Source organism: Anser cygnoides, chromosome 17 (assembly GCF_040182565.1).
Source record: "Anser cygnoides isolate HZ-2024a breed goose chromosome 17, Taihu_goose_T2T_genome, whole genome shotgun sequence".
Taxonomy (NCBI): Eukaryota; Metazoa; Chordata; class Aves; order Anseriformes; family Anatidae; genus Anser; species Anser cygnoides.
Window position 1 is genome coordinate 1,941,313 of NC_089889.1, and position 27,435 is coordinate 1,968,747.

The window sequence follows — 27,435 nt, forward strand, 5'->3', positions numbered from 1 at the left end:
CCGCTCAACGCAGGGCGGCCGCGGAGCGGTGAGAATCCGGGAACGGTGCGGGAGGCTGCACGGCTCCCTCCTCACGGCGGTTGACCGGCGGCTGTGCGCTGCTCTGAGGCAGGCGTGGCGCGGCCAGCCCCGGCGGGTGGCGGAGCGCGGCGGGCGGCGAGGGGAGCTGCATAAGATGGCGGCGGCGGGAGCCGAGGCGGCGGCGGCAGCGGCTGAGGAGGAGGAGGAGGCGGCGGAGAAGCGGCGGTTGCCGCCGCCGGGGGCGGACCCGGAGTCGGGCGGCGACTCGGAGGATGAGGGCGATTCGGACTCGTCAGGGGACGGCGAGGATGAGGAGAAGGAGAACGAGGCCGAGATCCAGCGGCTGGAGGAGCAGGTGAGGCGGGGGCGGCCCGGGGCTGAGCCGTGAGGGGAGGGGACCCCGGCCGCAGGGACCCGAGAGACCCCCTCGCGGTTGCTGTGGGCTCGCTCGGGGCGTCCCCGGCCTCAGCCGTGCTCTCCCGGGGGGGGGGGTTTGGGGGTCCCCGGTGTGGTGCGGGGCTGGGCGGGGGGCACGGAGCGATTTTTCCTCAGAGAGCCGCTGGGAGAGCCCCAGCGGGCAGGCGGCGCTCGCTGAGGAGGCTTCGGGACCGGTCCGTTTGTTTTTCGTTGATTTCGGGACACCCAAAGCGCCTCAGGTTTATCGCGGGGGGTGGTCCTTCCTAACTTACAACGCCCGAGCAATTTTCTGCCGCGCTCCGGGTTTCAGCGCCAGAGCTGCTGAGCAGGCTGTAGAGCTCTAAGTCGGCTTTCCGTCAGAGCTTTAAAGCTTAGTTAAGTTTGAAGTGTTTTTTATAACTGTCCGTGGCCTGAAAGCGTCCTGTGGGCAGCACTGGAGCCTAGGGCAACTGTGCGCTGGGAGGAGGGTGTTGGACTGGGTGAATGAATTGATGTCCTCATCAGATTCACGTGCTGCGAAAGGGTGTTTGGTGTTCTGCTAAATGTTCTCTGATTTTTGTATGTCTAATGCTTTATCATGCCTTAAAAAAATCCCTTTTTATTTTCTCTAAAGCTTTCTATCAATGCTTTTGACTATAACTGCCACTTGGACCTGATAAAGCTGCTCCGGCAGGAGGGAGAGCTGGTGAAGCTGCGAAGAGCTCGTCAGAAGATGAGCGAGCTCTTTCCGCTGACTGAAGGTATGGAGCGTCTTCTCGGCTTGCAGCTGGTGCTGGTCAGGGATCACCAGTGTGAAATGCCCTCGTTTCAGTAGCAAAACATGTTTGTGCTAGCTTTCAGACTCCAGTCTGAGGTCTAAAAGAACAGATCTAAGCTCTGCACGCAGCTGGTGTTAATAGCCAGCATTGAGCTCTGTCTCTGGGGGGTGTGGAGCAGTAAGGCGTGCAGGAACTCGAGTTTTTGGTGCTTGCAGCTGCCCTGCGCCCTGCCAGAGGCTGCTGCTGTAGGGTGGAACTGGTGGGAGGGGATGTTTTACGTGCCCTGGTGCTCCAGTTCGGAACGGGACTTGCCGTAGCTCGGGGCAGACAGGTTTGCCTGTGCAGCCCTTTGGTGTAGGGCTGCTAATGTGCAGCTGGGGGGTGGCAGCACAGAAATGGCTCCAGTCGTTTAGTCAGCGAGCGTGACTCAGAGCCCAGACAAACTGCTGCCAAAAATTAAATTTTACAGGCAAGCAGCAAAAAATACTGTGTTGGCAGAAGTTGTGGGTAGCCCTTAAAGCATGTATTTCTTTTTATTCATAATAAACCCAGAGGCAATGTAAATACCACAGGGGCTGTTCCGCCAGTGTACTTTTAGCCTTGGCAAGGGAAAGTTTCCTTTTATGCGTGTGGAAACTAGCAGCCTCTAGAGCCATTTACTGTTTCCTGTAAAATGGGAGGGAAGGTGTGCCACATGATGGCTCTTTGGTTACTGGTGCACACCGATCCTCTGTGCAAGCTACCAACAAATTGCTGCTTGCAACTTCAGCTTTCTTTAAATAGAAATGTGCTTGTTTAGTACCCAGTTGGAGAGGTCTGTGCCAAGCTTTTCATTCAAATTAATTGTGGTGGCTGAAGTTGCTTTCTTTTCCCCCATTGTCCCTCTCTGTGTTTTTAAGTCTGCTACTAGAAACTCCAGAAACTTGAACAAACAATTTAAATCATTTTTTGAGCTCTTAGTGATGGGTTCTAAACTCGTTGGTTTCAGAAATTTGGCTGGACTGGTTGAAGGATGAGATAAAAATGGCTTCTGAAAACTCGGAGCGAGAGAAAGTTTACGAGCTGTTTGAGAGAGCCGTGAAAGACTACATCTGTAAGTTCTTAATATGTGCTATAAAATGTATTGTTCAGATTATGGCTTTCTTTTTCTGGGAAAATATCTTTCGTTCTAATGCTGAAATTGCGTCAAAAATGTTAGTGTGGAGTGATCCTTACTTTGTGCTGAAGTGTTAGAGTTATAGGCTGCTTAAAGGCAATGCTTTAAGTGCCACTGCAGTCTGAGATAGTCTAAGCTAACATTATAAAAAAAATTTAAATGCATTTTTTGCGCTTTTCTAATATCTACAAGCAGCAAGTATTGTGCTTAGTTAAGGAATGCTTTCTGCGTTACCCACAGTACGTTCTCCAGCTCTTTTTTGAGGAGAAAGAATGCCGTTGAGATGCTCACTTCTGCCCTTACCTTCTGTGTTGGTTAGCGCTGTCTTTGTTGTCATTTCCGTTATGTGACAGCTCTTAAAACAGCTCGTAGTTGCTGTCTTGGAGATGGCGTTCCTGAAATGCTCTGACATGGCAGAACCTCACCGTGCTGCAGTAGCAAGCTCCGATCGCCCTTGTTAAAGCCAGGGGAGCACGTGGTGGCTTGTCTCTGTTTGTCAGGAGTTGCCTGCAGCCGTACGGCAACTCAGAGCACTGGGTCGCTGTGTGCTCCTTGGGTGTTGTGGCAAGGTGCTGAAAACGTGGTGTTGGAAGGAGCAGAGAAGGACTGGTATCATCAGAGGGGAATCTCTTCCAGAAAATTCATGTAAAATGTCCCAGCATTAGCATAGCTGGCACTGCCGGGTGTTGGTTCAGGAAGAAGGAGCAGGAAAGTGAGGAACTGAGAGGAGGTGCCCTCTGGATCTGCTGTCAGTAAGGACCACGAGAGTGACTTCTTTCAGAAGATAAACTGTAGCTGTTGGTATCGAACCAAGAGCATAGACTGAAATAATTTTTTCTTTACTATATAAAGTGGTAAAGAAAATTGTGTCCTGGTCTACTTAATGCTGCGAATGTTAGGTGTTTGGGGAGCAGAGATCCCTTTCTGGTTTTCAAGGTCGTTAGCTCATCTGTTTCTCCTAACTTTGTTTAGGTCCTGAAATTTGGCTAGAGTATGCCCAGTACTCAATTGGCGGCATCGGGCAGGAAGGAGGAATCGAGAAGGTTCGCTCAATATTTGAGAGAGCGTTAACCGCGGTTGGGCTGCACGTGACAAAAGGAACGGCTCTGTGGGAAGCGTACCGCGAGTTTGAGAATGCCATCCTGGAAACAGCGCAGGTAAGGCCAGTCCCCTGGGCTGCTGCAAGTAAAAAGCTGTGGTGTTGCTTCTGAAGTCATCTCGTGCTGCCCCTTCATCAGCTGCTGAGGGAAGAGGCTGTGGTGTCGCTCAGCTGTTACTTCTCACCTGTAGAAACTGGCCCTGTGGTCTGGGAAAGACGTTCTCTGCATTTCTTGGTGTAATAATGAGTCTGGGCTTAAATAAGATCATAATCTCACATCTGGAAGCACAATTTCCATGCTTTAGCTTGAACCGACAAGAATAATGTTAAACCAACTAGCCTTACTATTAAGCAGCTTCATTATTAGCATTATTATTCTTTCCATTAAATACTTTTGCCCATAATCGATCGTGTTTACATATCTAGGCTGTCTTCCACTTCAGCATTGAGCTCATTCATTGTTTCACCCTTTTTGCAACTTATGGGTTCTAGTGTATTACCCCTGGAACATGCAGGCTTGATGTATGCAAAAGATACCTTTACAAGATGCCCAGAACGTGAATGTTTCCATTTCCTTCCAGCTTACTACCTAAGACATGGAAGTTAATCAGTAGTGAAGTGCCTTAACACAGGAGTAACGGGAGAACACCCTTCCAGTAATAAACGGAAAGGAATCTGGAGGTTTTAAATCATCTGTGCGAGCAGCAGGGATTTATTGAAAACCTCTCTGGCAGCCCAGTGGGTTTGTGAAATGGCGTGGTCGCACGCTGTTTGTTTATCCCCAGGTTTTGATTTCCCGATGTATGTGTCAGCTTTCACTGAGGAACGTTTTTTACATTCAACCAACTTCAAAGCCCAGCGGTTTCCGAGTTTTAGCTTTCACAGCAGCCACCTGAAATGCAAGTTGGCTACGTCTGTTTGTCAAGGCTCGCGTAGTCATTCGGAGCCCAGATCCCCAGCCCATAAACAATACCCCCTCGTGTTCCTCAGCTCAGGCTTGAGGGAACTGATGACATTTCAATCCTTTTGTTTGTAGCCAGCTCCTGGCAGCATTCCGTCGCCCGAGCAGCAGCAGATGCTCTGCAGCCAGCTTGAGAGGATCCACACGCTGTTCAGGCGCCAGCTGGGGATCCCGCTGTTAGGTGAGAGCCTTTGCACTTGGGGAGGTGGCATGAAGAAACTGTGTTACAGCATGGCATTAGTTGTGATCATTCCTCTGGTAGAGCCCCACAAATTGCAGCTGGGATATTTGAACGTTCCTTACTCGGTTACATTTGCCTGCCTTTGGGGTCCCTTGAATGATGAGCGTTTCCCTTTTATTCAGAAATATTAATTGAAACTTGGTTTATCTGTTTCTTCGGCGCATAATTTGCGATCGTTTAGGCCATTTAAAGTACAGATAATTAGCATGAAACATGACCATCAGAGCTAGGAATTCAGCTGTGAAGCTCACTGTACGAGAAGCTTGGTTGGTAGGTAAATAAATACATGCTGACAGCTGGGCTGTTAGTCCTGCCATATCAGGTTCATGCTTTAAACTCCTTGAGTCCCTTTTCTTGCTTCATTGTCTCCTTATAGGAGAAAGCTAAGCACAGTTCTTTGACTTGTTCGTTTATGTATTGAAAGAATCTGGGTTGGTTTCTTCTTGGAAGATCTTGGGACTCTTGTTTTTCTGAAGCAAAATCATTAGCTCTAAAATAACTTGTCCTGAGCTTGTGTTCAGATTACACTATATAAGATAAAGCATCGGAACACTTTAGAGGTGTAGTAGTATAACAGTTAAGATGTAAACACAAACAGAAATGCCTGTATTAGAATCAAACATAAGCTGCATACTTATTATTTAGTCCATTGAGTGCGTTAGTGATGGGCTTTCGTGTCTGTTTTAACAGATATGGAGGCCTCATATGCTGAATACGAGGAATGGTCAGAAGAGCCGATACCAGAAACAATAATTAAGAACTACAAAAAAGCTCTGCAGCAATTGGAGAAGTGTAAACCATATGAAGAGGCACTGGTAATGCTGTTACTTTCATCTTCCTGTAAAAATAAGAATTATTTGGTTTGTGGTGATTTTTTTTCTCTAGCCTCTGAGATAAGGGAGCTCCCTTGAGCATGGTTAGCTGACCGGCAGCTATGAGCAGTACGCAAGGCACTTCGTAATCAGATGTACTGGAAACTTTTGAAGCTGTTGATATTTAGAGGCCAAGCTCGTATTTGAAATTTTGCCTGAGACCTACCCAGAGTGACAGTTGGGCTGTTTGAATCATGCTTTGTTGAGCAGATTTTTATTTTTCCTGTTCCTATTTGTTTTATAGCTGGGTGCTGAGACTCCAAAGCTAGCAGAGTACCAAGCTTACATCGATTTTGAAATGAAAGCAGGTGATCCAGCTCGCATTCAGTTGATCTATGAGAGGGCTTTGGCTGAGAACTGCCTTGTACCAGATCTTTGGGCACGCTACAATCAATATTTGGTAAGGCAAACAGAAAAGCTTTTGGGTTTCTATTTTCCGTTTTTGTTGTTGTTTGTCTTTTGTTTTAATACCTTAGTGGTTGATAAATAACCGGTAAGTGTTCTCTCAATCCTGTCGCTTTGTCTTTAAATTCTCCGGAAGCTGATTTCTGCTTCACCTTTTGTTTTGTCCTGTTTTCAGTGGTGTATTTATTGATCAAGCGAACGTTTGCTCAGTTTTTCCCCCAGCTGTGTATTTTCTCTGCAGAATTTGTCTTGGGCTCTCTGGCTCCAAGGTACTTAAAACTTGGTATGATTGTTTCAGGACCGGCAGCTGAGAGTGAAAGAATTGGTCTTGTCTGCTCACGACCGCGCTGTTAGGAACTGTCCCTGGACAGTTGGGCTCTGGATTCGCTATCTTCTGGCAATGGAGAGGCACGGAGTTGACCACTGCATTATTTCTGGTAAAGAAATACTATCTCAGCAAAACTTCTTTACAGAACTGCTTCTTGTGGCACTATGAATGATGTGTGACAAGTGGCGACCTGCAGGATTTGGTGTAACCCTTCTACAGCAGTCTTAAAGCCGATGAAATTTACAGTAGCGTGCTTCTAGGGCACAGCTGTTAGGGTTGAGCAGCTTCACTTCTGAGCAAGCTCTTTATTTCAACTTTGCTTGAATGTTGCTGAATTAAATGGGCTTTTACATTGAATTCCTTAACCAGTTTACTATATTTAGGGCTTCTTGTGTTTTCTTTGCCCTGTATGCTGTAGCTTGCTAATTTTGTCAGGAAATGAAAAGCAAATACGTATTTCTATGGGTTTTTACCCACTCCTGTTTCTTTCAGAAATGTTTGAAAAGGCTCTGAATGCAGGCTTTATTCAGGCAACGGACTACGTAGAAATCTGGCAGGCATATCTTGATTACCTAAGAAGAAGAGTGGATTTTACACAAGGTACGTATGAGATGTTTGAATAAATATGTAAATTTTATGTGTATGTCTGAAACAGCGGTGTTACTTTAATTAAAAAATAAAATACAATCAACACTAGTTTCATATTCTTCACAAATACTACTTTCTTGCCTGTCAGTGTGTATAAAATAAAAGAACATACTTGTTTTAGAGTAGCTCTTTGCTGAAAAAATAGATTGTGCTGTCAAAAACGACCTGTTTTATATTTTAGGTACTTGGTGGTGGTGGTTTTTTTTTGTTTGTTTGTTTTGGTATGCATGTAGTGAGTTTTACTGAAGTAGCAAGCTTTATTTCCCCCTGACATAAAAACATCGGGGGTGTGAGTAAAGAAGCTTTAGTAGATAGAACCACCTTGAAATAATAATTTTCATTTCCTTTCTCTTTTTTAAAGACTCAAGTAAAGAATTAGAAGAGCTGCGATCTGCATTCGCACGTGCTGTGGAGTATTTGAAACAAGAAGTCGAAGAGCGTAAGTGAAATCGTCCTGTGCATTGCTTTGTCTTGTTCAGAGTAACTTTTTCACAAGAGCAGTTTTCCGTATAATGTTTAACTTCAGGAGTCTCAGACATTTTAGAAAAAGATGAATGCTTCACCTGTGACCTGAAACTTGTTTAATAAATGCCCTATTTCCAAGAGCCATTCACAAATAGTACTTTATTTTTATTCCCAGGCTTTAGTGAAAGTGGAGATCCATCCTGCACCATCATGCAGAACTGGGCAAGAGTTGAGGTGATGTTTCTATCTGTTGTATTTTAATTGCTAGAGTAGAGGAAATGTCTCTTTAGACATTCCAGCCACACAGGAGGCAGTGCTCTTGTACTTCGGCATTTTGTCTGTAACTTCAAGGAGTAAATCTTTCTTCTTCTGCGTCTGGGCTGGTCAAGCACATAGCATAGCTTCAGGCTCGAAGCAAAACATCTCAGGAGAGACAGCATTCTCTTAGGGAAGGTTGTGAGGACTGTTAGCGTGTCTATACTGCTGTGACTGCGGTGTGGTACAGATGTGGGAGTAACTTGGGCAGCTGGCTGGCCACAGTGACATGGAACTGAGTACTTATGCCTCGAAATTGCTTTGAATTCTACCTAATTTAGTGCTGCCTATACCGACTAGTTTCAAACTAGTACAGGTATCAGCGTGCTGGTGCCATGATGATTTCTCAACCTTCCTTTGCCCCAGGCTCGTATGAACCTGGATAAGATTACTTTTGTGCTATAACTTCTCTGGGTATGATGCATGGGATGGCTTGCCAAAGTCTCAAATCTTGTAATTATTCTGACCAAAGTTGGCCCAGAATTTGAATTAATTACTTCTCACTTTGTGTGTGCTCCTGGAGGGAGAAGTAGGTGCTTCAGGTGTGATTCAGCTTATGCTAGAGCAGTTTTAGTAAGTCAGCTGTCTCGTGTACCCACAGACCTCTCTACAGTGAGTTCAGGTGAACTTCCCTCAGGTTCTTAATCCACTTTCCCCCTTCTCCACCCTCTACCATTTAGTAACAGAAATGAAGTAATTGTTTTAGACTGAGAGCTGTGTGTTGAACTGCCACGTTAGGTACAATAATGAATAATGACAGAAGGAAAAGTTCAAAAGCAATTGTCTCAAATGCCTTATAATGACCAAAACGAAGCGTCTGTGGGAGCTAGAAACCAAGATTGATGCAACGGGTGGGCATGGGAGGTGTTACTCAGTGATAGGAGTACATTAGGTGTTCACTTCTGTCCTCTGGGTTTGCATGCATAAGCTTTGGAGTTGTGTGGGGGAGGGAAGAAGCGGTGGGGATGCCAGGGGATGGTGGTGTTGGAACAAATAATCCTGAACTGTACTGAGTGTGCCGAGTGCTGCTTTACAGGCCCGCTTATGTAACAACATGCAGAAGGCCAGGGAGCTCTGGGACAACATTATGACTAAAGGGAATGCCAAGTACGCAAACATGTGGCTGGAGTATTACAACCTGGAAAGGTGAGAGCTTGGCTGGGTGAGAGAGTTAATGTAAGTGTCCTCATCTGTGTGACACAAGGCTGATATGCTCGGTGTTGGTATGCTCCTTAGGAGTTCATAATGTGCTTTTGAGGTTCTTAGTGCAGGTCCGTGTAGTGTTTCAGAAATAATACAGCAACAAAGCTTAGTGTGAGCTAGCTACGGATAGAGGAGAAGTGTTTGTATAGAATATTATTAACCGTACTGCTTTGTAATCATGATGTGGAGGATTTGGCTTCTTACTGCTGTGTTTTCCCTGCTGTAGAGCCCATGGGGATACTCAGCACTGCAGGAAGGCCTTGCATCGAGCCGTGCAGTGCACAAGTGACTATCCAGAGCATGTCTGCGAGGTGCTGCTCACGCTGGAGAGGATAGAAGGTAGCGAACTGCAAGTCGTTTCATTTTACAGTCTAGTTTCATTTCACTGTCCTTAGTACAGAGTGAGCTTTGATCCAGTATTTTGTCTTCTGGCGCAGGCTCATTTTCTTTTGACTACTGTAGCATATGCAAGCAGATCTTTATTTTCTTTTCTTCACCTTTTCAGGCCTGGTTTAGAGCCTGCTGAAATTTGTTTTTTCCATGCCTTTTGAGGGCACTGTATGATAAAAAGAGGGTTTTGTTTTGCTTGGATTTTGTTTTCTTTGAAGGCCATTCATTTAATTTATATTAAATGTTCGTGTATAATGGCTAATAGTAAGAGTAAGGTCTATGACTTCACTGAGTCTTTTTTTCCTAGAATTGTATTTCCAAACTATGGGAAGGCAAAATACAAGGCTTTTATTTCTTAACCCTCTAGGAACGTTAGAAGACTGGGATGCAGCTGTGCAGAAAACAGAAAACAGATTAGCACGAGTTAATGAACAAAGAGCAAAGGTCAGAACTTTGTGAACTATAAGCATTTTATAGGAAATACCTATTTTAAGATCAACCTTGAATGTCAAATTTCTAATGCTGGTTTGTGCAGATAAGCCTAAATCATCTTAAAGCTTCGGAACTATTGATTTTAGTTTAAAAGTATAATTTAATTTCTTTAATGCTTTTTTATGTTTCACCTTTTGATACTTGGATGATAAAAGAGTAACAGGAGTGCTCTAGGAAAGCTGTAAGAGCAAATAATTGACATGCGCTTTAAATGGTGATTCCATTAGTTTTGTGTTTATATAGCTTAGGAGAAAACCCTCCAGGTTCAGTACTGTAGAAACAGTGCATGAGAATGCCCTGCAGCATGCAGTCACTGAAATAAGAATCTCGTGTTCTTAGGTTGCTGAGAAAGAAGCTGCTCTGGCAAAGCAGGAGGAGGAGAAAGCTGAGCAACGAAAGCAGGCTCGGGCAGAAAAGAAAGCTTCCAAAAAGGCTAAAAAAAATAGAATTGGAGACAAACGCAAAGCAGATGATGATGATGAAGGTGAATGGGGACGAGAAGAAGAAGGTAAAAAAAAAAAAAAGCGTCAGTCCTCTGGCACCAGGGGTTACCAGGTGCTTGCCTGCAGTTAGAGGCAGATGAAGTGCCCTCGCTGTCTTCAGAGCTGCTGTTTTTTTTCAGGGCCTTTTTCTCCCAAGAGGCCTTCATTGTATTTGCAAAATGAAAGCAAGATGAAGTGTTTTTTTGCTAGCAGAAGTATGTGCCTAAAAGAACTTCTAGAGGTTTTTTTGTAGATTTCTTATTTCAGAGAAATATTGTGATTTTTTTCTTTTCAATTAATTTTCCGGACTCATCAAATGATGCTGAAGCATGAGGAATCTAAATTTGGTTATTCGGTATTATAGTAGTCTCTTGGAAGGTGGTACCAGAAGATTTTGAGATTGCTGCCACTGGGAGTATGGGGAGCTTTTAGGTTTTTTATTTTCTAATAAAGATCCTATTAGACAAAGAGAGCATGAGTCAGTAGTTGTAACTGACAAAACCAAATATTGTCAGTGCTTCCATTTTAATCCTTGCTGTCTTGGTCAAGTAATCTGTTTCTCGTTATTAAGAACGTGGGGGAGGTCTTTATTGCCTTTAAGCTGTCATTGTGTTTTTCATTTCATTCCTATTTGCCATTTCATGATTCCATGGTGGTAGCGAAGAGCAGTCTAATTTGAGTCGTGAATGAAATGAAATGGTGTAACTGTTCTAGTAAGGCTTTCAATTTCCTTACTCAGCAGAGCAGCCCAGCAAGAGACACAAGGGAGACGGTGATGGTTTACTTCTAGAAGAAGACATGGAGTTAGAAACTGGGCTCTTTGGAAGAAGTGGACCTGAAAAGCCGGATCGTCCAGCAAACCAAAAGCAAAAGGCATCTACCAGTCGAAAAGACATCCCCAAAGTTTTGCACGACAGCAGTAAAGATAACGTTACCGTCTTTGTCAGCAACCTTTCCTATAACATGGCAGAACCCGAAGTGAAACTGAAAGAGCTTTTTGAGAGCTGCGGGGAGGTAGAGCAGATCCGTCCGGTATTCAGTAACAAGGGGACATTCCGGGGCTACTGCTACGTAGAATTCAAGGATGAGAAATCTGCTCTCCAAGCTCTTGGGTTGGATCGTAAAGTTGTGGAGGGAAGACCGATGTTTGTTTCTCCTTGTGTTGACAAGAACAAGAATCCGGACTTTAAGGTAAATTTTTACTCACTCAAGAAGCGGGTTGAACAGTGGGACTGCATTGGAAAGCTCTCAGGACGTGTCGCTTCCTGAGTTCCTGCATCTAACAAATTCATGTTGTATTAGTTTGGCGTAGTTAATGGTGTGTACCTGATATAAGTTGTATAATCTGTGCTTTTCTACTTTATTGGGTTATATGCAGAAAAACTCCGTATTCAAATAGCGACGCTTGAGGAAGAAGATGGATATATCAATGGTTCTCTTCATTGTGAAACAGAGAACGTTTAAAAACTTCACTTTAAGAATTCCTCGCACATCCTTGGTGGATGACTGTGTTTATATGCAAATATCTTTCAAGATATTATTAATGGCTTTTTCATGGTGTGGGTGTTTTTTTGTTAATCTCACCTTTTCACTCAGAAGGTTGAGTGCTTTATAATAGGTTGAAATCCTCTTTGTTTCTGACTGGCTTGAGAACTAACAGCCTTTTTTATTTGTTCAGGTGTTCAGGTATAGCACCACACTGGAGAAACACAAACTGTTTATATCTGGCTTGCCGTTTTCCTGCACTAAGGAAGAGCTGGAAGATGTGTGTAAAGCACATGGGAACGTGAAAGACATTAGGCTGGTCACCAACCGAGCAGGAAAACCCAAGGTAGGCATCCTTTAACACACTGGTAACTTCAATGAAATCCTTCAGCAGGAAACTCTTCATGAGATTTGGATATAAAAAATAGGTTTTGTAACTTAAAGCAAATGACTTGATTATTGTTGCCAAACTGGCTTTGCATTAAAACTTGTAGAAATGCATGGATTTATGTAACTTGGTGTGTCTTTGTGCCAACAAATAAGAAATAGGAGGGGAAAGAAATTTTTTCTGAAATACTTATTAAATTACATAAGAAAAACGTGATATAAAAAGGATGGAGGAAGAGATACCTGCAGCATTTTCAGCATAGTAAAAAGAGGCATCAGTAGGTCTGCAAAGAACGCTTGTTTCTAAACTAGCTGGCTGGCTGGGGTTCACCTGGTATAACTGATCCCCATCCTCCTTTATCTTCAGTTTCTTCATGCTATTGTGCATAACACCTGCTGCAGTAATGGATTTGCTAGTGTGAAATGAGACACCTCTCTGACAGGGTTTGTTAGTTCCATTTTGCAATAAATGGGTGCTTGTTAAATAAGAGACTCTGTCACGCAGAGAGAGAATGACTAAAACTAGGTTACCTCTTCCCTTATTTAGGGCCTGGCCTATGTGGAATATGAAAACGAAGCTCAGGCCTCGCAGGCTGTGCTGAAAATGGATGGCCTGACAATTAAGGATCACGTCATCAAGGTGGCGATCAGTAACCCGCCCCTCCGAAAGCTGCCAGACAAGCCTGAGGCAGGCAGAGCCTCACAGTTTGCGGCACCACGGCAGATTTATGGAGCGTAAGTATTAGCAAGTGTTTCCCACTGCTTAAAAAGCAAACACTGGGATTATTTGTAGGCTACAATGTAGGGAGCATCGTCCAGAAGATGAGGGAAGATCTGAAAGGTACTCAATCAAAAAAATTTGAACCGATGGATTGCTGAGGAAAAGCAGATTTCTCCATACATTACCGATAGGAACAGGTTTGTAGTGACTGAGTATATACAGTGGTGTTGGACTGAAGCTGTTCTTTTTTCCTTCCAAGTGCTCCCGCTGCTTACAGTTGGCGTTGCATTGTACGTGCTCTGTAGATAAAAACACAGAGCTTCAATTTCTGGGGGCTGTTGGGAGGTTGTTTTCTGTCAGGACTTAGGTGTGCTGTTTCAAAGGTCGTCTGCTGAAAGCTTCGCACTACTTACTACTGAAACAAATGACAAGAATAATATTTAAAGGGGTGTTCCTTTTAGTGAACAAAGCCCTTTTTCTTTTCCTAAGCTAGAACAGTATGTTCAAAGAGCATTGGGATATTCATAAGTGTCACTTTGCCCTCTCCAGGCGAGGGAAGGGAAGGACGCAGCTGTCAATGATGCCTCGTGCGTTGCAGCGCCAGAGTAATCCTGTGGCTAAGGCCGAGAACGGGATGGTCCAGAATTCACCAGCAACTTCATCTGAACCTGCTGAGGAGCCGAAAAAGATGTCCAATGCTGACTTTGCCAAGATGCTACTGAACAAGTGAGCGAAAAGTCTGCAATCAGCTGGTCTGGTAAAATGTGAAATGCCTTTATGGAAGCCATGTTGTGTCCTTATGCTAGCAAGGAGAGAACGCCAGTCACAATCACGTGTAAATACTGTTCTGGACTACTGCATTCATTAAGATCAGTGTAGGATGGTACAAATCCGTTTTCCTCTGTTTTTAAGAGCAAAGAGCTATACTATGTTCTGGTAAAATGGCATTATGTGATTCCTCATATTGAGGGTAATGAGGGGGGAAATACTTCCTGTACAGGTTGGATGCCACGTCATTTTTTTCCTGAATACTTTACAAATATTTCTCTTTCATTAACGAACGAGACGCAATGTGAAAGCCTAGCGATAACCTGGTCGAGCTCCACTGGTCAGAAGTTCAGATTGTGATTGCAGTCATTCTCTCTGACGACAAACCCATGTTCCACCAAAACACTCTCACACGCACGGACATTCATCTCCTTCCATTAAGAGTTAAATGGCAAATGCTAGTAACTTCACCACAATGGCCTATTTTAGTATTGGGAGAGTTTCTATACATTTGTGTGTATATGTATATACACAAATATACATATATATGTATTCAGTTGACGTTCTGTTCGAGTTGACCTGTTTTTTATATTGTGTATTTGTAAAAGACATTGGAATTATTTTTAAGTGTCATGGATGATATTAGCTCTGTTTGTTTTTTTCCCCATGAAAGCTGTACATGCTCTTGCTGAGGACCATTTTTGTTTGTTTTTTTTTGCTAGCTAGCTCATACGTCTCTGGCAGGTGGTTTCTGTATGGTTTTGTACAAATGTGAAGTGCAAGCTGAAGTTCCCTGGTTTATTAAACTCAAGTTCTCAAAGGTTTTCTATAAATACTTTTGCTTTTGTTGAAATGTGGGTGTTGGAATTGCACTTACCCTACGGCAGCTAGGTAATACTGATGTACCTCCGCTCTCAGGTGCACTGAGATAGTGTCGTCATGTACCTGTAAGTAGCTCATCCCATTTAGGGTCAGTAGCTTGAACCACTTCAGTAATCACCTCAGCCTCGAGAATAATCTGGTAACGAGTGTGGATAGAAATATTACTGCTTACCTAAAACTGCTGCTGACTCGAAGTCAGCACCTGGGGTTGGGATGGGAGGGGGGACAGCAGGGCTGAGCTCACTTGTACAACACAAGCACTGCTGCGAATAAACACTATTTTCAGTGCTTACTTTCTGTGCTCCTTTGACTTGGCTTTACTTTAGCTTTACTTTGTCTGCTTCATAGCTTTGAAAGCGATGGCTTTGGGGGTAATAGAGCAAGGGCCCAAATTCCTGTTGTGGAGCCTGTGCACAGTACAGCATGCATCTGCTCTGCAACAAGTGTGGGCCAACCCTTCAGCACTGTAATGATGCAACAACAGCGTAGCTCCATCTGCTTCGTCACTCTAATGCCATTTTAAGATGAAGAAGCTTTAATTAGGGGGTGGGGAAGGATGCTTACCTCGCCCTGACATCAGGCACGATGTATGAGTGATGAATTAAGTTTTTTTTTTGGCTGCTAGAGCTGGACTTGCTGCTTCAAAGTCCTCCAGTCCTGCAGTGCTGAGGGAGCTAGGATGTGCGCTGCCTAACAGCTCCTACAGCTCCTGTAACTTGCCGCTCCAGGAACCGAGCTGTGAGCGCTGCTTATTTTGCTGCCAGCAGCAAAGCGTGACAACAGCCTAGTCCAACCAGACTTTAATATTAAAATACTTTATTAATCTGTTACTAAAATAACATCTTTTTTCCAGAGCTCTAAAGTGCAGAATATCTTTATGCTCACCTTGCACTACAAAAATAAGCATGTTTTGTAAAAACAGAACACCCTTCCTCCCTTACTGTTTGCTTCTCCTGGCAGCAGTAATCAGTACATGAGCACGGGCAGGTGCTGCAGTACACAGGTACCTCCCAATCTTGTTCCGTTGTCTGTTTTTTGTATAAAACATTGTAACTACATTGCAGGTAAGAGAGAGTTAGAGGGATGAAATACAAATGGGCCTGGGACAGTACAACAACCCATACTGCTTTGCAAAGGGCTTAAGCTTTACAGTACTCATTGGGATTGCTTCCATGTTTTCTGATCCACATTTTCTGAACTTGGAGGTGTTGGGATCTAAGACACAGGGGATTTGGCTGCTGTGCAACTGGCAGCAGGGCGTAGGCAGCTCCTCCCGTCTGTAAAGCTGCAGAAGATAAGGTACACTTTGAATTGGGTGGCAATTCTGGGTGCAACATACTGCTGCTGCAGTATGGAGAGGCCTTGTGATTCTGTATGCATTTATCACAGCAATAACACGACCTGGTAATTAATAGAGCTATAGCGAGAAGCTCTGTATGTAGATTAAGGAAACTCAAGTTCTCGGCAAAGGTGCTAAACGAATTCTTACCAAAATGGCACAACTGATAAAGGCAGCCTTCTGGTTCTGCATAACCACCTTTTCTGCCCGCAGCCTTGCAGGAGCGAGCTCTTCCCAAACCCTGAACAGAAACACACCAAGACAGCTGCCGTTTCCCAGGGAACCTGCTTGGTGACGTGGGATCTGAGGCAGGGCCTCCGGGCACCAACTAGTACTTCTGTTGAAAGCACAGCAAAAGCACCTTGCAGTTCAGTGAAGTAAGTCGGTGTTTCTTGTCTCTTTCCACTCACCTGCTCTGTAATCACACACAAAACACCTGCTGCTTGTTGCACGCAGCTCCCCCTAGGAAAGGCAACCGAAATTAATATGCAAAGTGCTGCTGAGACCAGGAATAGGAGGGCAGAAATGCCGTCGCTGAACTGCAGCAAGCCTCCTTCCTCCTCATCTGGTCTGGCTGAAGCAAGAGGAGAACAAAACTGTAGGAGGGAAGGGGGAGAATCTGACTGGCACTGCTGGGAGTGCGCTATTACCGCAAGGGTTTGGCGGTGGTTTTTTGAACAACGGGGAAGGGGTAACGTGAGAGCAGCAACTCAGTTAAGGCTTTGGCTGGCCTAGCAGCTCCTTGCCCAGGTAAGACAAGGCTGTTGAGTGATTAGGTGAAGGGCTGTGATGGAAGCAGCTCCTCAAAGCTTCATTTTAAGGAGAAATGAATTACTTCTACTTCAGTTTGTTGAGCCCGTGATACCTCTCCCCACCTTCTTACTGTAGCACACAGGTTATAGCATACAGTCAACATCGACAGTTCACATTTCAGCTTGGCGTAACGTACATAAATAAATTATATTAATTTAATCAAACAGAAGAGACTTTAAATAAATGAAATGCCAAAGAGCGACACCTCCTGTCAAGTTCCTTCCCAGCAAGGATACCGAGCGGCATGGCTTTCTGTTCTCCCCCACGTTCCCTGGCTCCTGCGTGCCCAGAGCACTCAGGTCTTGACAGGGATGGTTTGTTTGCATCCCGCAGTGCTGCCGTCTGCTTCGGGTAAGCCCACGGAGTATTCCGTGGTGGCGATGATCAGCATGTCCAGCGTGGTCTCGGTACACTGAGCGATGAAGCGTATGAAAGGCCTCACGTCGCCCTCGTTGGCGACTTCCAGGACGTGATAATACTCCGCCCGCTGCTCCTTGCGGATGGTGATGGGGGGGTAGCCCGCCTGCATCAGGATGAGGTTCATCAGCAGCCGGGAGGTCCTCCCGTTGCCATCCACGAAAGGATGGATGTAAACCAGCTTGTAGTGGGCTAAGGCAGCAAATTCCACGGGGTGCAGACCCATGGCGTCCTCGGAGTTCATCCACTGCACAAACTCCTGCATCTGCTTCCCCACGTCCTGGGGATGGGGCGGTATGTGGTGCCCTACAAACACCCGCGTAGTCCTGAACCGCCCTGCCTCCACGGGGTCGGCGTAGCCCAGCACCCTGCGGTGGATCTCCAGGATGTCGCCGATGGTCACGGAGCCTATCCGCGACACCAGCGTGGTGTTCACGTATTTCAAAGCCGCGTGCATGCCGATCACCTCGTTCTGCTCCACCAAGCTTTTCCCCGGAACGGCGTACCTGGTCTCGATGATGTGTCGTATCTCCGACAGCGTCAGAGTGTTCCCTTCGATAGCAACGGTGTGGTAGATGTGGTGGTAGTAGGACTCCTCCATCACCCGGCGCAGGGCGGAGTTGCCTTTCGGGATGGCCATCACTTTTTTAACCTTGCTGTCAATAATGCTGAAATACCTCTGGTCTATTTCTTCTACTAAAGGCAGCGTCCGGTCCCTGTTGATCAAAGCCTTCTCGTTGCAGGGGGAGATGGTGAGTGCTTTGGAGTACAGGTAGTCGGCTCGAAGAATATCTTTTTCCTCTTCAGAAAAGATACCAAATTCATTCAGGGCGTCCACGTAATCGGGGTCCATTTTGAGGGCGTATACAAAGAGTTTGTGAGCTTTCTCTCGCTTTCCTTGGCGCTTCATTTCCAGGGCTTGCTTCAAAGCCGCTTTGGCTTCGAACTTCACTTCTGAAACACAACAGGGAGAGCGGTTAGGTGACAGGGCAGGGAGTTAAGGCGAAAGCCTGGAGACTATCAGTGTTTGCTGATACAAAAATTAAATAAAGCCGGTCTGCAGGAAGCGCAGCAGAGAAGGTGCGTTCCGGCCACGGACGTGAGAGCTTTAGGCCGTGTTTAGAGGCCGAGCACGGCCGCGGAGCCGTTCGTGGCAGGCCGGGTGGCGAGGCAGGGCCTGTGACCAGGCTGCCCACGCAGACCGGGCTGTCATCGTGGCCGAGCTCGCTGCGGTGACCAGGCTGCGCTGCGTGGGAGGGCACAGAGCTCTGAGCATGTTCTGCCTGTGGTCATGGCAGGGCAGAGAGCTCCGGATGCGTTCTGCTGGTGATCGTGCCACTTCCCTCGCTGTAAGCAGAGCCCACGCTACAGCTGCTAATGGCACAGGGGTTCCAGTGCAATACCCAACGTCTTCCCCAAAATCCCAAGCTGCTAATAGCACGGGTGTCTCAGTGAAACACCCAACTTCTTCCCCCCAAATCCCAAGGTGCTGATAGCACAGGCATTTCAGTGAAATACCAAACGTGTTCCCCCAAAGTCCCTGAGCTGCTGATAGCACCAGTGTCCCAGTGAAATACCCAACTTCTTCCCCAAATCCCAAGCTACTAATGGCAGAGGTGTTTCAGTGGAACACCCAACGTCTTCCCCCCAAATCCCCAAGCTGCTGATAGTAGAGGTGTCTCAGTGAAACCCCCAGCATTACAGCTACTCAAAGCAGAGGTGTCTCAGTAAAATACCCAACGTCTTCCCCCCAAATCCCCAAGCTGCTGATAGCAGAGGTGTCTCAGTGAAACCCCCAACATTACAGCTACTCAAAGCAGAGATGTCTCAGTAAAATACCCAACGTCTTCCCCCCAAATCCCGAGCTGCTGATAGCAGAGGTGTCTCAGTGAAATACCCAACGTCTTCCCCTAAATCCCGAGCTGCTGATAGCAGAGGTGTCTCAGTGAAATACCCAACGTTTTCCCCCAAATCCCGAGCTGCTGATAGCAGAGGTGTCTCAGTGAAATACCCAATGTCTTCCCCCAAATCCCAAGCTGTTGATAGCAGAGGTGTTTTGGTGGAACACCCAATATCTTCCCCCAAATCCCCAAGGTGCTGATAACACGGGTGTTTCAGTGAAACACCCAATATTTTCCCCAAAATCCTGAGCTGCTGATAGCAGAGGTGTCTTAGTGAAATACCCAACGTCTTCCCCCAAATCCCAAGCTGCTGATAGCATGGGTGTCTTAGTGAAACACCCAGTGTTTTCCCCAAAATCCCAAGCTGCTGCTAGCAGAGGTGTTTCAGTGAGATACCCAACGTCTTCCCCCAAACCCCGAGCTGCTGATAGCACCGGTGTCTCACTGAAATACCCGATGTTTTCCCCCAAATCCCCAGCTGCTGATAGCAGAAGCGTTTCACTGAAACACCCAATGTTTTCCCCAAAATCCCCAGCTGCTGACAGCCCAGGTACCTCAGCGTACCCCCACACCCCCCCCCGGCTGCACCCCGCCCGTACCGGCCCCCACCGGGCCGCGCTTACCGGGGGTCGCCTCGGCCCTGAGCGGCGGCAGCAGCCTCAGCCCCCGGGGGGCCACGCTGAGGCCGGCGCAGCCCCGCCGCACGAAGGGCAGCGCGGCCAGCACGGCCAGGCCGCCCAGCAGCGCCGCCAGCACCGCCGCCCGCCCCGCCGGGCCCCACGGGGCCGCCCGCCGCCGGGCCGCGGCCCGGCACATCCCGGGGCGGCGGGCGCTAGGACCCTGCGGCGTCCGCCCGGACCCGGCGGCAGCCCACCCCCGCCAAGCCCCGCCCCCTCTCGGTTTCGGCTCTGTCATTGGTTGAGCGGCGCCGGTTCTCCCTCCCTATTGGTGCTCGCTGGGGCGTGTCCCGCCCCTTCTCCGCGCTCCGCTTCCTGCGGCTGGTTCCGGGTAGCGCCGCGCCCGCCGGCACGGGAGAGGCTCGTGGAGGGTGGTAATTGGTCAGGGGGCACGTCAATCTTGGGAGGAGTAACCAATGAGAAGGGAGGTTTGGGATGGGGCGGGCCTGACGAGGCCGCTCTCTGTTGCTAGGCGACGGCTGCGGCCTGGGCCTAGGCCTGGGCCTGCGGAGGCCGCGCCTCGGCTGGGGGTGTCCTGAGGGTCCTGGAGGGGTCCTGGAGGGGTCCTGGAGGAATCCTGGGGGGGTTCTGGGGGGCATTGAGGAGGTCCTGGGGGGTCCTGGGGGATCCTGGGGGGGTCCTGGGGGGGTCCTGGGGGGCCTTGAGGGGGTCCTGAGGGTCCGGGGGGGTCCTGCGGGGTCCGGGGGGGTCCTGGGGAGGTCCTGGGGGGGTCTTGGGGGTCCTGTAGGGAACACAGGGCTGCACGGCTCCTCTGCACAAATGGGCAGGAGCAGAGGGAGGTTGTGCAAAAGCTGAAGGAAAAGGGGACGTCCCAGGGGGCTGCAGGGAACTCACCCTGATTTCAGTCCTTAGCAGGACAATAGATGTTTTTTTTTTTCCCCAGATACTCACAGGACATGTCATCATAAATAAACTGTGGCAATTTAAGCTGTTTTTTCTCTGTGTGGTTGATTTTAGCAAAAAAAAAAAAAAAAAAAGTTTACAGTAAATGCAGCTTTCAGGAGTTGGGAGTTTTTGGCGCTCCCCTGCGTGACGTGCACAGAAGATGATATCGGGCCTAAAATAAATATAAAGGAATTGTGGGAGGGTGACAAATCGTGCAGGATGGTATCTGGGGCTATAAGCACTCGGGAACTGAGCATGTGTTAATGCTGCAGTGCCAAAAGGCAGCACTGCTCGGGGCTGTGGGTGAGTGCGGTGTAAGGCAGGTGCGGTGCTTGGGGCTGCGGGAGAGCTGGGTCCAGCCTTGGGCACGGAGCTGGGCGGGAGGAAGTGCAGGAAATAGCCACAGGGCCAGGAGAGCCACAAAACACAGCTCGGGAGGAAAGCTTGAAGCAAGTCCTGTTTTTTTATGGAAAAGAAGAGAGCGGGGGGTGGCTGTAACTGGTACAAAGGGAGAATAATTGTAAGAGTGGCTAAGGGATATTAAACACTGGAACAGCAGAAACTGGACATTTTTCACAACACTAATTAACAAACCCTACTGGGGACAGTACAACTACGCTGTCCCTAATGCCTCTGTCTGTGGCTTCTGTTTGCTCGGTGACTTCCAGGGGTGAAGGCATGCCGCCTTAGTTCCCAGCAGCCAAGGAACATGCTGCAGGTGCTGAAGTACGAGCATAGGACGGGGTGCGACAGCCTGGTCCCGGTTAGTTTCATGCTGCTCCTGTGCCGAGCAAACAACTCAGAACAGGAGCTGCTGCTGTGTTACACCAAGGTGGCCAGACAGTCTTCCTTTCCTCGCTTGTTTTCAGCGGTGGGGAAGGTAGAAACCACTGCTAGTGCTCTTTCAGACATTTATTGATGTTACCAGGATTGACAAAAGCAGCTTGATGAACTTGGTTCAACCAGCATCCCTAAAAAGACACTGACAGCACCTCGGCTCTGAGATCACTCAGCAGCAAATGGAGCCCAAGGCGATTCCTGCAGCACAATTACCATGTCCTCCAGCCATTTGGAGCCTGACAAAGCCCATTAACGCTGGAGGATAAGTTTGGGGGATAATTAGCATTTGAAGGATGAGCAAATACACCTGCCCTCCGAGAGGAAGCTGCAACAGAAGCGTGTGTTTTCTTCAGTGCCAATGAAGCCTAACTTCAGGATTACAGAGTGATGAGGTACTTTCCTTCTCAAAATGGTGCAAAGCCCGTTTAGAATCTGACAACCAATTAAACCTGATATATCGGGGGAGAACGACCCGGATAGACAAAAAATGCCTGGCACCTCGTCCCGGCTTTTGGCAGCTGGGAGCGCTCCTTCTTTGCGGCTGCTGGGCATCTCCGCCGCACCAATCTGGGCCAGCTCGAGGGCTGCTGTTCCAGCACATCGTGCATTGCAATTATCTATGATTTTGTCAGGGAGAGCAAAGGGAGATCCCAAAGCAGATTGTAGGAAAGAGTAAGGGCTTTGAAAGGATGGAGCTGGGGCCCTGGGGCAGGCTGGCAGCTGCCAGGAGGGCTTGCCTGGCACCCTGGGCCTCTTCCGAAGGTGCCATGGGTTATGCATTGCAGAGGGGCGCTGGGATGTCCTTGTGTCACAGGAGAAGCCACATAAGTGGCCGGTTGTTACTAAAACTTTGAGGCCGAATTGGGTGAAGGTGGAAGCAGAGGGATCCCTGGAGCCGGTAGGTGGCAGCGACTCATTTCGCTGCTCAGCAGAAGCCTCCCAGCATTGCAGCCTCTCGCCTGGACCGCGATACCTTCAGCTTTTAGAGGCAGTGATCACGCAAAAGATATTTTTAAGGCTGAGTAAGGCTCTAGCTTCCTTTTGGCACTGCTCGCCCTGGGGTAAAATTGCCGTGCTGTGCTCTGGGGAGGTTTGGGGGATCTGTCGCTGGTGGCACTGCTGCTGACGGCACGGATCTCATGTCCCCGAAGCTCACAGCACTGTGTCTGCGGGGACCATGCTGCTGATCCCTGCTGTCCCTGCGCCTCCCCAGTGCCTTCAGGTGACAGGCAGCAGTACCGGTGTGGGCAACACATTAAAAGGAGAAAACTTGTGTGATGGAGGCCTTCTTTTCCAGCCGGGAGCATGTGGCTGTGGCGTGCCCAAGGGCCACGGCTGCCAGGGTCTCGTTCCCTCTCGGCCTGCCCTTCTCCTCCTTGGTTCCCCTGCTCCTGGGCAGTGTGGCAGAGCCTGGCCAGCAGCCGGTTCCCCCAGGTTGTGGGGTTAAACCAAGACACTGAGGACATCAGGATCTGCTCCGAGAGGTTCCCCGGGACAGGCGCGTTGTCTGCTCGAGGGCTGTGCTGTGGGGAGAAGCCGCTGGCTGCGGAGGCAGAGCTGCATATCGGAGTGTGGGATTTTAATCAATGAACAGATGGGCAAGTAAGAGATCAAATGCCTGGTGGTAAAGCTGTCACCCGGGTCAAAGCAAGGTTGTTTGTGAAAAATGGTTTTGACATTCTCAGCTGCAGCGCTTGCAAGGCAAATGGAAACCATATCCCGGATCCAAGTGCTAGCGAGCAGTGCGAAGACCAAAGGGATTTTTAATTAAAGAGAAGATGGAAGGGTAAGCAAAAAGCAAGAGCAAGATTGCATTGTCTCATTACTTCTAGCTGCAACTAAAGACACTGAGCGAGGGGGTTCAAGGCTAAGTGAACAATTTAAAGCTCTTAGCGTGAGCACTGAGGGAGCACAAACACAGCCCTGAATAGGCAGCCGAAAACAAAGCTCCGAGAGGGTGCAGAAACAGAGGGCTTTGTTGGCTCTCTTGACGAATAATGAGGAACGAGGTTCTCAGACAGATTGGTTTGCAGCACTGGGAATAAATGGACAAAAGGGAAACTTTCAAAGCGATACTGCAGCTGAGCTGGGTTATTTCGGCTAGGCCGGGCCGGAGCCGTGTGGAGCTGTGTTACCAGCAGAGCAGCGTGCTTGGTTCCACCGGCCGGTCCCAAGCAAGCCCACGCAGAACGTCTGGTTCTAATGAGAAACGAAATTTTAGGGGGAGGAGGGGAATAAGGAGTCCCAGCTGCGTGGAGGAAGAGCTTTATGTTATTGCACTTGTGGTCAGCACAGTTCTCCGAGCAGCTGAGCACTGCTGGGCCGAGCGCCTGGCACACTTCCCTCAGTGTCCTGCCCATGGAGAACCTCTGGTCCTGGGAGCCATGGAGCGCTGGGAGCAGAGCTGAGCAATCTCGGAAAAAAACCCTACACGTTTTGTGGGAGAGAAGAGCGCTGTTTCTCACGGCGGTGCCTGATCGCGGTAGCCACCCCGCCTTTGAGTGAGAAACATCAGGTTTGTAGGAGTCAGCGGGTGTGGAAAGCCGCAGCCGTACGTGTTCCCAAGGCTGAGGACGTCCCTTGGGACCCCCGGTCTGTTTCTGCCGCCACCCCTCACCAGGGGCTCCTGCAGCCCCCAAAATCCGTGGGAGCCCTGCCCCGGGGGGGCTGAGCAGAGGCGCAGGCGAGTGGCTGCACGCTCGTCTCCAGCCTGTCCTTGAGGCTGATGTGGAAGTGCTGACTCCATAAGAAGAGTCACTTTGGACTGACTGCCACATATACTTGACTAATGTGACTCCACGCCAGGCAATCTGGAAATATATTAAACCCGTGAGCTACTGCGGGGATGATTTGCATGTCAATATCAGAGGGGAAATTGCCTCCCACGGTCTCCCCTCTGGGCTTTTATCCTGCCAAGCGCCAGGTATGCCCAGCTCCATCCGTTTAATTGTCCCAGGAGCCAGCCGAGCCCTCCTGGGATAACAAGGCCGTCTGGGGTGAGATCTCAGCTTATCTCGCCTTTACTTCCCCACTTCTCTGAGCGATGGGGGTGTTTGGCTAAAAACGCGCAGCGGCGATGCTTCTCGAGAGGGATTTAGCTTCAAAACCCTTGCGGGCTCCTGCTCCCGCTCCCTCCATCAGCCTCAAAGTGCCAGGGGGTGAGGGAACCCACACAGGACGTGGCACACTGACATGTGGCTGCCCGATAGCCAGGCGGGGTGAAACCAGCCTCCTGCTCCTCTCCAGGCGCCGTGGTGGAGCAGGGGGGAGAGCCGTGCTGTGGAGCCCTCTGCTCCTGGGGGACTCGCCTCAGCCAGCAGCCACAGCTCCGGCACGCTCGCTGCCTCCCGGGCTCGCAATCTAGGACAAGGAGGTCTAAAACAGGCAAGAGGTAGGTGTTTCGTGGGAGCTGATCACAAAAGGAGCTGTTTTCCCCTGCGAGGCTCTCAGCTCGCTCCCCCTGCGAAGGTGCTGACAGCTGTCAGAGCTCGGCAGGAGGCCCCGCAGAGGCTGGGAGGGCAAGGCAGCGGCTTGCTAGGCTCAGAGGTGGCACTTCTCCTTGCTGTCGTGACAGCAGGGAGGACAAGGTGGGTGGCAGCCCCGCGTGTGCCCGGGGAGAGGCTTTCACCATCGGCCGTAGCTGGAGGCAGCGGGGACCACCAGCAGCCTCTGCTCGGGGGCGCTCCTCTAGGTTTGGATGCCCCCCGGCTCTTGGACTTGACTTCAAAATAAATAAATAAAATGAAATAAGGTCTCTCATTTGTTTTGCATTTATTTATTTATTTATTTATTTTCAGCTGGAGGAGGCTCTTGGCAGCTGGAGGAGGAGGCCAGCAGCATCGTCTGGCTGGAGGCTCTCCCTCGGAGGTAGCTGTCCCCATCCTTCAGCCTGGGGGATCAGGACCTCCTGCTGCCTGCCAGAGCCCCGGGGGCAGGATGAGGCCCAGCCCTGGGCAGCCTCGGCCGGGGAGAGGCAGAAGCCGTGAGCAGCGGGTCTGGGGGTGGCTGTGTGCTACGAGGTGGTGGCTGCAAGCAGGGGACGTTTTTCCTTAGAGGTGCCTGCAGAGATGCTCGGTCTCCGTGGCAACTGCAGCGGGCGCAGGGATGCCGGGGAGGGATCCTAGACTATTACACAGCCTCCTGTGTGTTCGAGGAGGCTCCTGCCTCCCCTGGCGGAGGCTGGATAAGGGCTGGAGCCTCCTTTGTGCCACCGGCATGTGGGGCAGAGCTCAGAGCACGTGTAGTTCATGGCCTTTGGCGGCTCTCGTAAAATGTGTCCTCTGAAATTCTTCCGAATTAAAACCCCAGCTTTCCTCTCCCCCTGCCAGTGATGGTGCACAGAGCAGCCCCGGTTTATTACCGGCAGCATAACTCCGTCTTTATCAGGTTCCTCCAGCACTCTACAAAAGTCGGGAGTTGTTAAACATTTCACTTTATGTGGCTGGATTTAATTACTCGGGAGATGGGATGTTAAATCTCCGCTGCCTGCCTTTCGCCTCCTCCAGGCTCCGCAGCTCTCACCCGAGCTCCTTGCAGCTAGGAGCTTTGCTCAGAGGTCTGCCCATTCTGGAAGCACTTCTAAGCTTGCCATTTCTCCTGGGTACAACAAATGGTTTCAGGCAAGAGCTGGGAGCTCTGTGGGAGCGCTCCAGTCGAGCTGATGCTGGCCGAGTGTCGCAGTAAACGTCCGGGGCTGGGCCATGACTCAGAGCGGCTCCTCCGGGCTCGGCGCCGGGAGGAAGGCAGGACGATGCTCTCTGCTTGGGTGGGGATCAGCGCTCCGGGCTTTCCTATCCAGAGGGAAACGGGAACATTTCTCCTTGTTCTGCCTTCGTGGGCCCTTGGCTGATGGCATGTCCGTGTCCTACATCCAAGCGACGGATGTGGGCCGGGGAGGTGCCTGCTGACAGCCCGGCCTCTCCTCCGGAGGTCTGGGTCACTCGTTCAGCCCAGCCACCGGATTAGTAAGAGTCGGATCACGCAGAAAGCTGTAATTGTAGCTCGTCTGGGAACCCGTGAATGTCAGGAGTAAGCAGTAGCCTCATCTTTTTCAGTTACTTTCCTTGCAGACGTTTATTGAGGCTCCTGCTGACATTTGGGTTACGTGACCGCCAGCCGCGGGCCAGGCAAGCTCCTGGCTTCCCAGAGCACGAGCTGCTAATACAGGGGCTTCTGCAGGACCCAGTCTTTGCATTTTTGTTCTTGCTTAGTTATTACATCGAGTCTCCAGTGATTACAGAGCTGACAGCTGGCAAAGATTTGCATATGGCATGAAATTAAGCGAGTTCATTTTAATGTCTAATCTGTGCAAAGCACAAATTTGGTTTCTAAAGGCACGGCTTCGCCTTATCGTTGCTGGCACATCTGCTCCATGCGTTAGCCTTTGATTCCTAAAAGTTTATTTTCCCCCTATTTCACCAGGACGAGCAATTAGAGCAGATCTTTGCACTCTTTTGCAAGCTCTTTGACACCAGAGCCCGGGATCCCTGGGGCCTGCAGGGCCCTGCAGCGCACCATGGTGCCAGGCCCTGGGCAGCAGCATGGCACCAGTGGCACGGGTTGCTTCTGAGCCTTCTGTCCTCGGGCCACAGAGCCAGCTCCAGAACTGCGCTGCATTGTTCATACTCATTTTTTTTTTTTCGGTCCTCTCTTCACCTCCCGTGCAAGGCGTTGAGATGGAAGCCGCCCGTGCCCGGAGCGGGTGGTGGCAGGGGAACACACAGGTGGGTTGGATAATCCCCGATGCAGACGTAGCACTGGAAAGGAAGTGCTCCGATGCCTGCAGCAGAGAGAGATGTGAGAAAGGCTCCACGTCTTGCGAAGTGAGCGGTGAGAAGGCGTCTGACAGGGCAGAGAGCTGCTGGCCCTGCGTGCCCTGCTGCCATGGCCCCGTCCCTCCATGTGCGTGGGCTCCGCTTGGCGAGCGGCAGGAGCCAGCAGCCAGGAGTGGATCCGACAAGCGTGGCAGCCTTGGCTTCGTGCAACGCGCTGGAATCGCAGACCCTGCGAGCCTAGCGATGAGAAAAGCGCAGAGCGCGCTGCAGTT

At 49.3% G+C, this 27,435-nt stretch overlaps 2 protein-coding genes across 3 annotated transcripts; one reads left to right on the forward strand and one right to left on the reverse strand.

Annotated features, from left to right (window-relative positions):
* Positions 1-128: 128 nt before the first annotated feature.
* On the forward strand, positions 129-14,447 carry SART3 (spliceosome associated factor 3, U4/U6 recycling protein). Of its 2 annotated transcripts, none has more exons than XM_048073866.2 (19): positions 129-376; positions 1,052-1,178; positions 2,185-2,289; positions 3,325-3,509; positions 4,488-4,593; positions 5,344-5,468; positions 5,770-5,925; positions 6,229-6,367; positions 6,751-6,858; positions 7,268-7,345; positions 7,547-7,605; positions 8,723-8,832; positions 9,116-9,228; positions 9,647-9,723; positions 10,111-10,279; positions 10,996-11,444; positions 11,932-12,084; positions 12,673-12,860; positions 13,396-14,447. In XM_048073866.2, the coding sequence occupies exons 1-19, from the start codon at positions 176-178 to the stop codon at positions 13,574-13,576; spliced, it is 2,829 nt and encodes a 942-aa protein (XP_047929823.2). In that variant the 5' UTR covers positions 129-175; the 3' UTR covers positions 13,577-14,447. The 2 variants fall into 2 exon arrangements, with proteins under 2 accessions (XP_047929823.2, XP_066835187.1); XM_066979086.1 differs by having other exon boundaries at positions 131-376; positions 10,993-11,444.
* Positions 14,448-16,770: 2,323 nt separating this feature from the next.
* Positions 16,771-19,830, reverse strand: FICD (FIC domain protein adenylyltransferase). The gene is made up of 2 exons (XM_066979087.1): positions 19,590-19,830; positions 16,771-18,019 (listed from the first exon to the last, which is right to left on the reverse strand). Exons 1-2 carry the CDS (start codon positions 19,780-19,782, stop codon positions 16,944-16,946), a joined length of 1,269 nt encoding a protein of 422 aa, XP_066835188.1. The 5' UTR covers positions 19,783-19,830; the 3' UTR covers positions 16,771-16,943.
* Positions 19,831-27,435: the final 7,605 nt, after the last annotated feature.

What these genes read in the sequence shown, in the direction of transcription:
- SART3 (XM_066979086.1), top strand. Translation starts at nt 176, where the DNA reads ATGGCGGCGGCGGGAGCCGAGGCGGCGGCGGCAGCGGCTGAGGAGGAG. An exon ending in CACGCTGGAGAGGATAGAAG is followed by an intron (nt 9,229 to 9,646) that starts GTAGCGAACTGC and finishes TTAACCCTCTAG; the next exon opens with GAACGTTAGAAGACTGGGAT. An exon ending in CCACGGCAGATTTATGGAGC is followed by an intron (nt 12,861 to 13,395) that starts GTAAGTATTAGC and finishes TGCCCTCTCCAG; the next exon opens with GCGAGGGAAGGGAAGGACGC.
- FICD (XM_066979087.1), bottom strand. Translation starts at nt 19,782, where the DNA reads ATGTGCCGGGCCGCGGCCCGGCGGCGGGCGGCCCCGTGGGGCCCGGCG. An exon ending in CAGGGCCGAGGCGACCCCCG is followed by an intron (nt 18,020 to 19,589) that starts GTAAGCGCGGCC and finishes GTTGTGTTTCAG; the next exon opens with AAGTGAAGTTCGAAGCCAAA.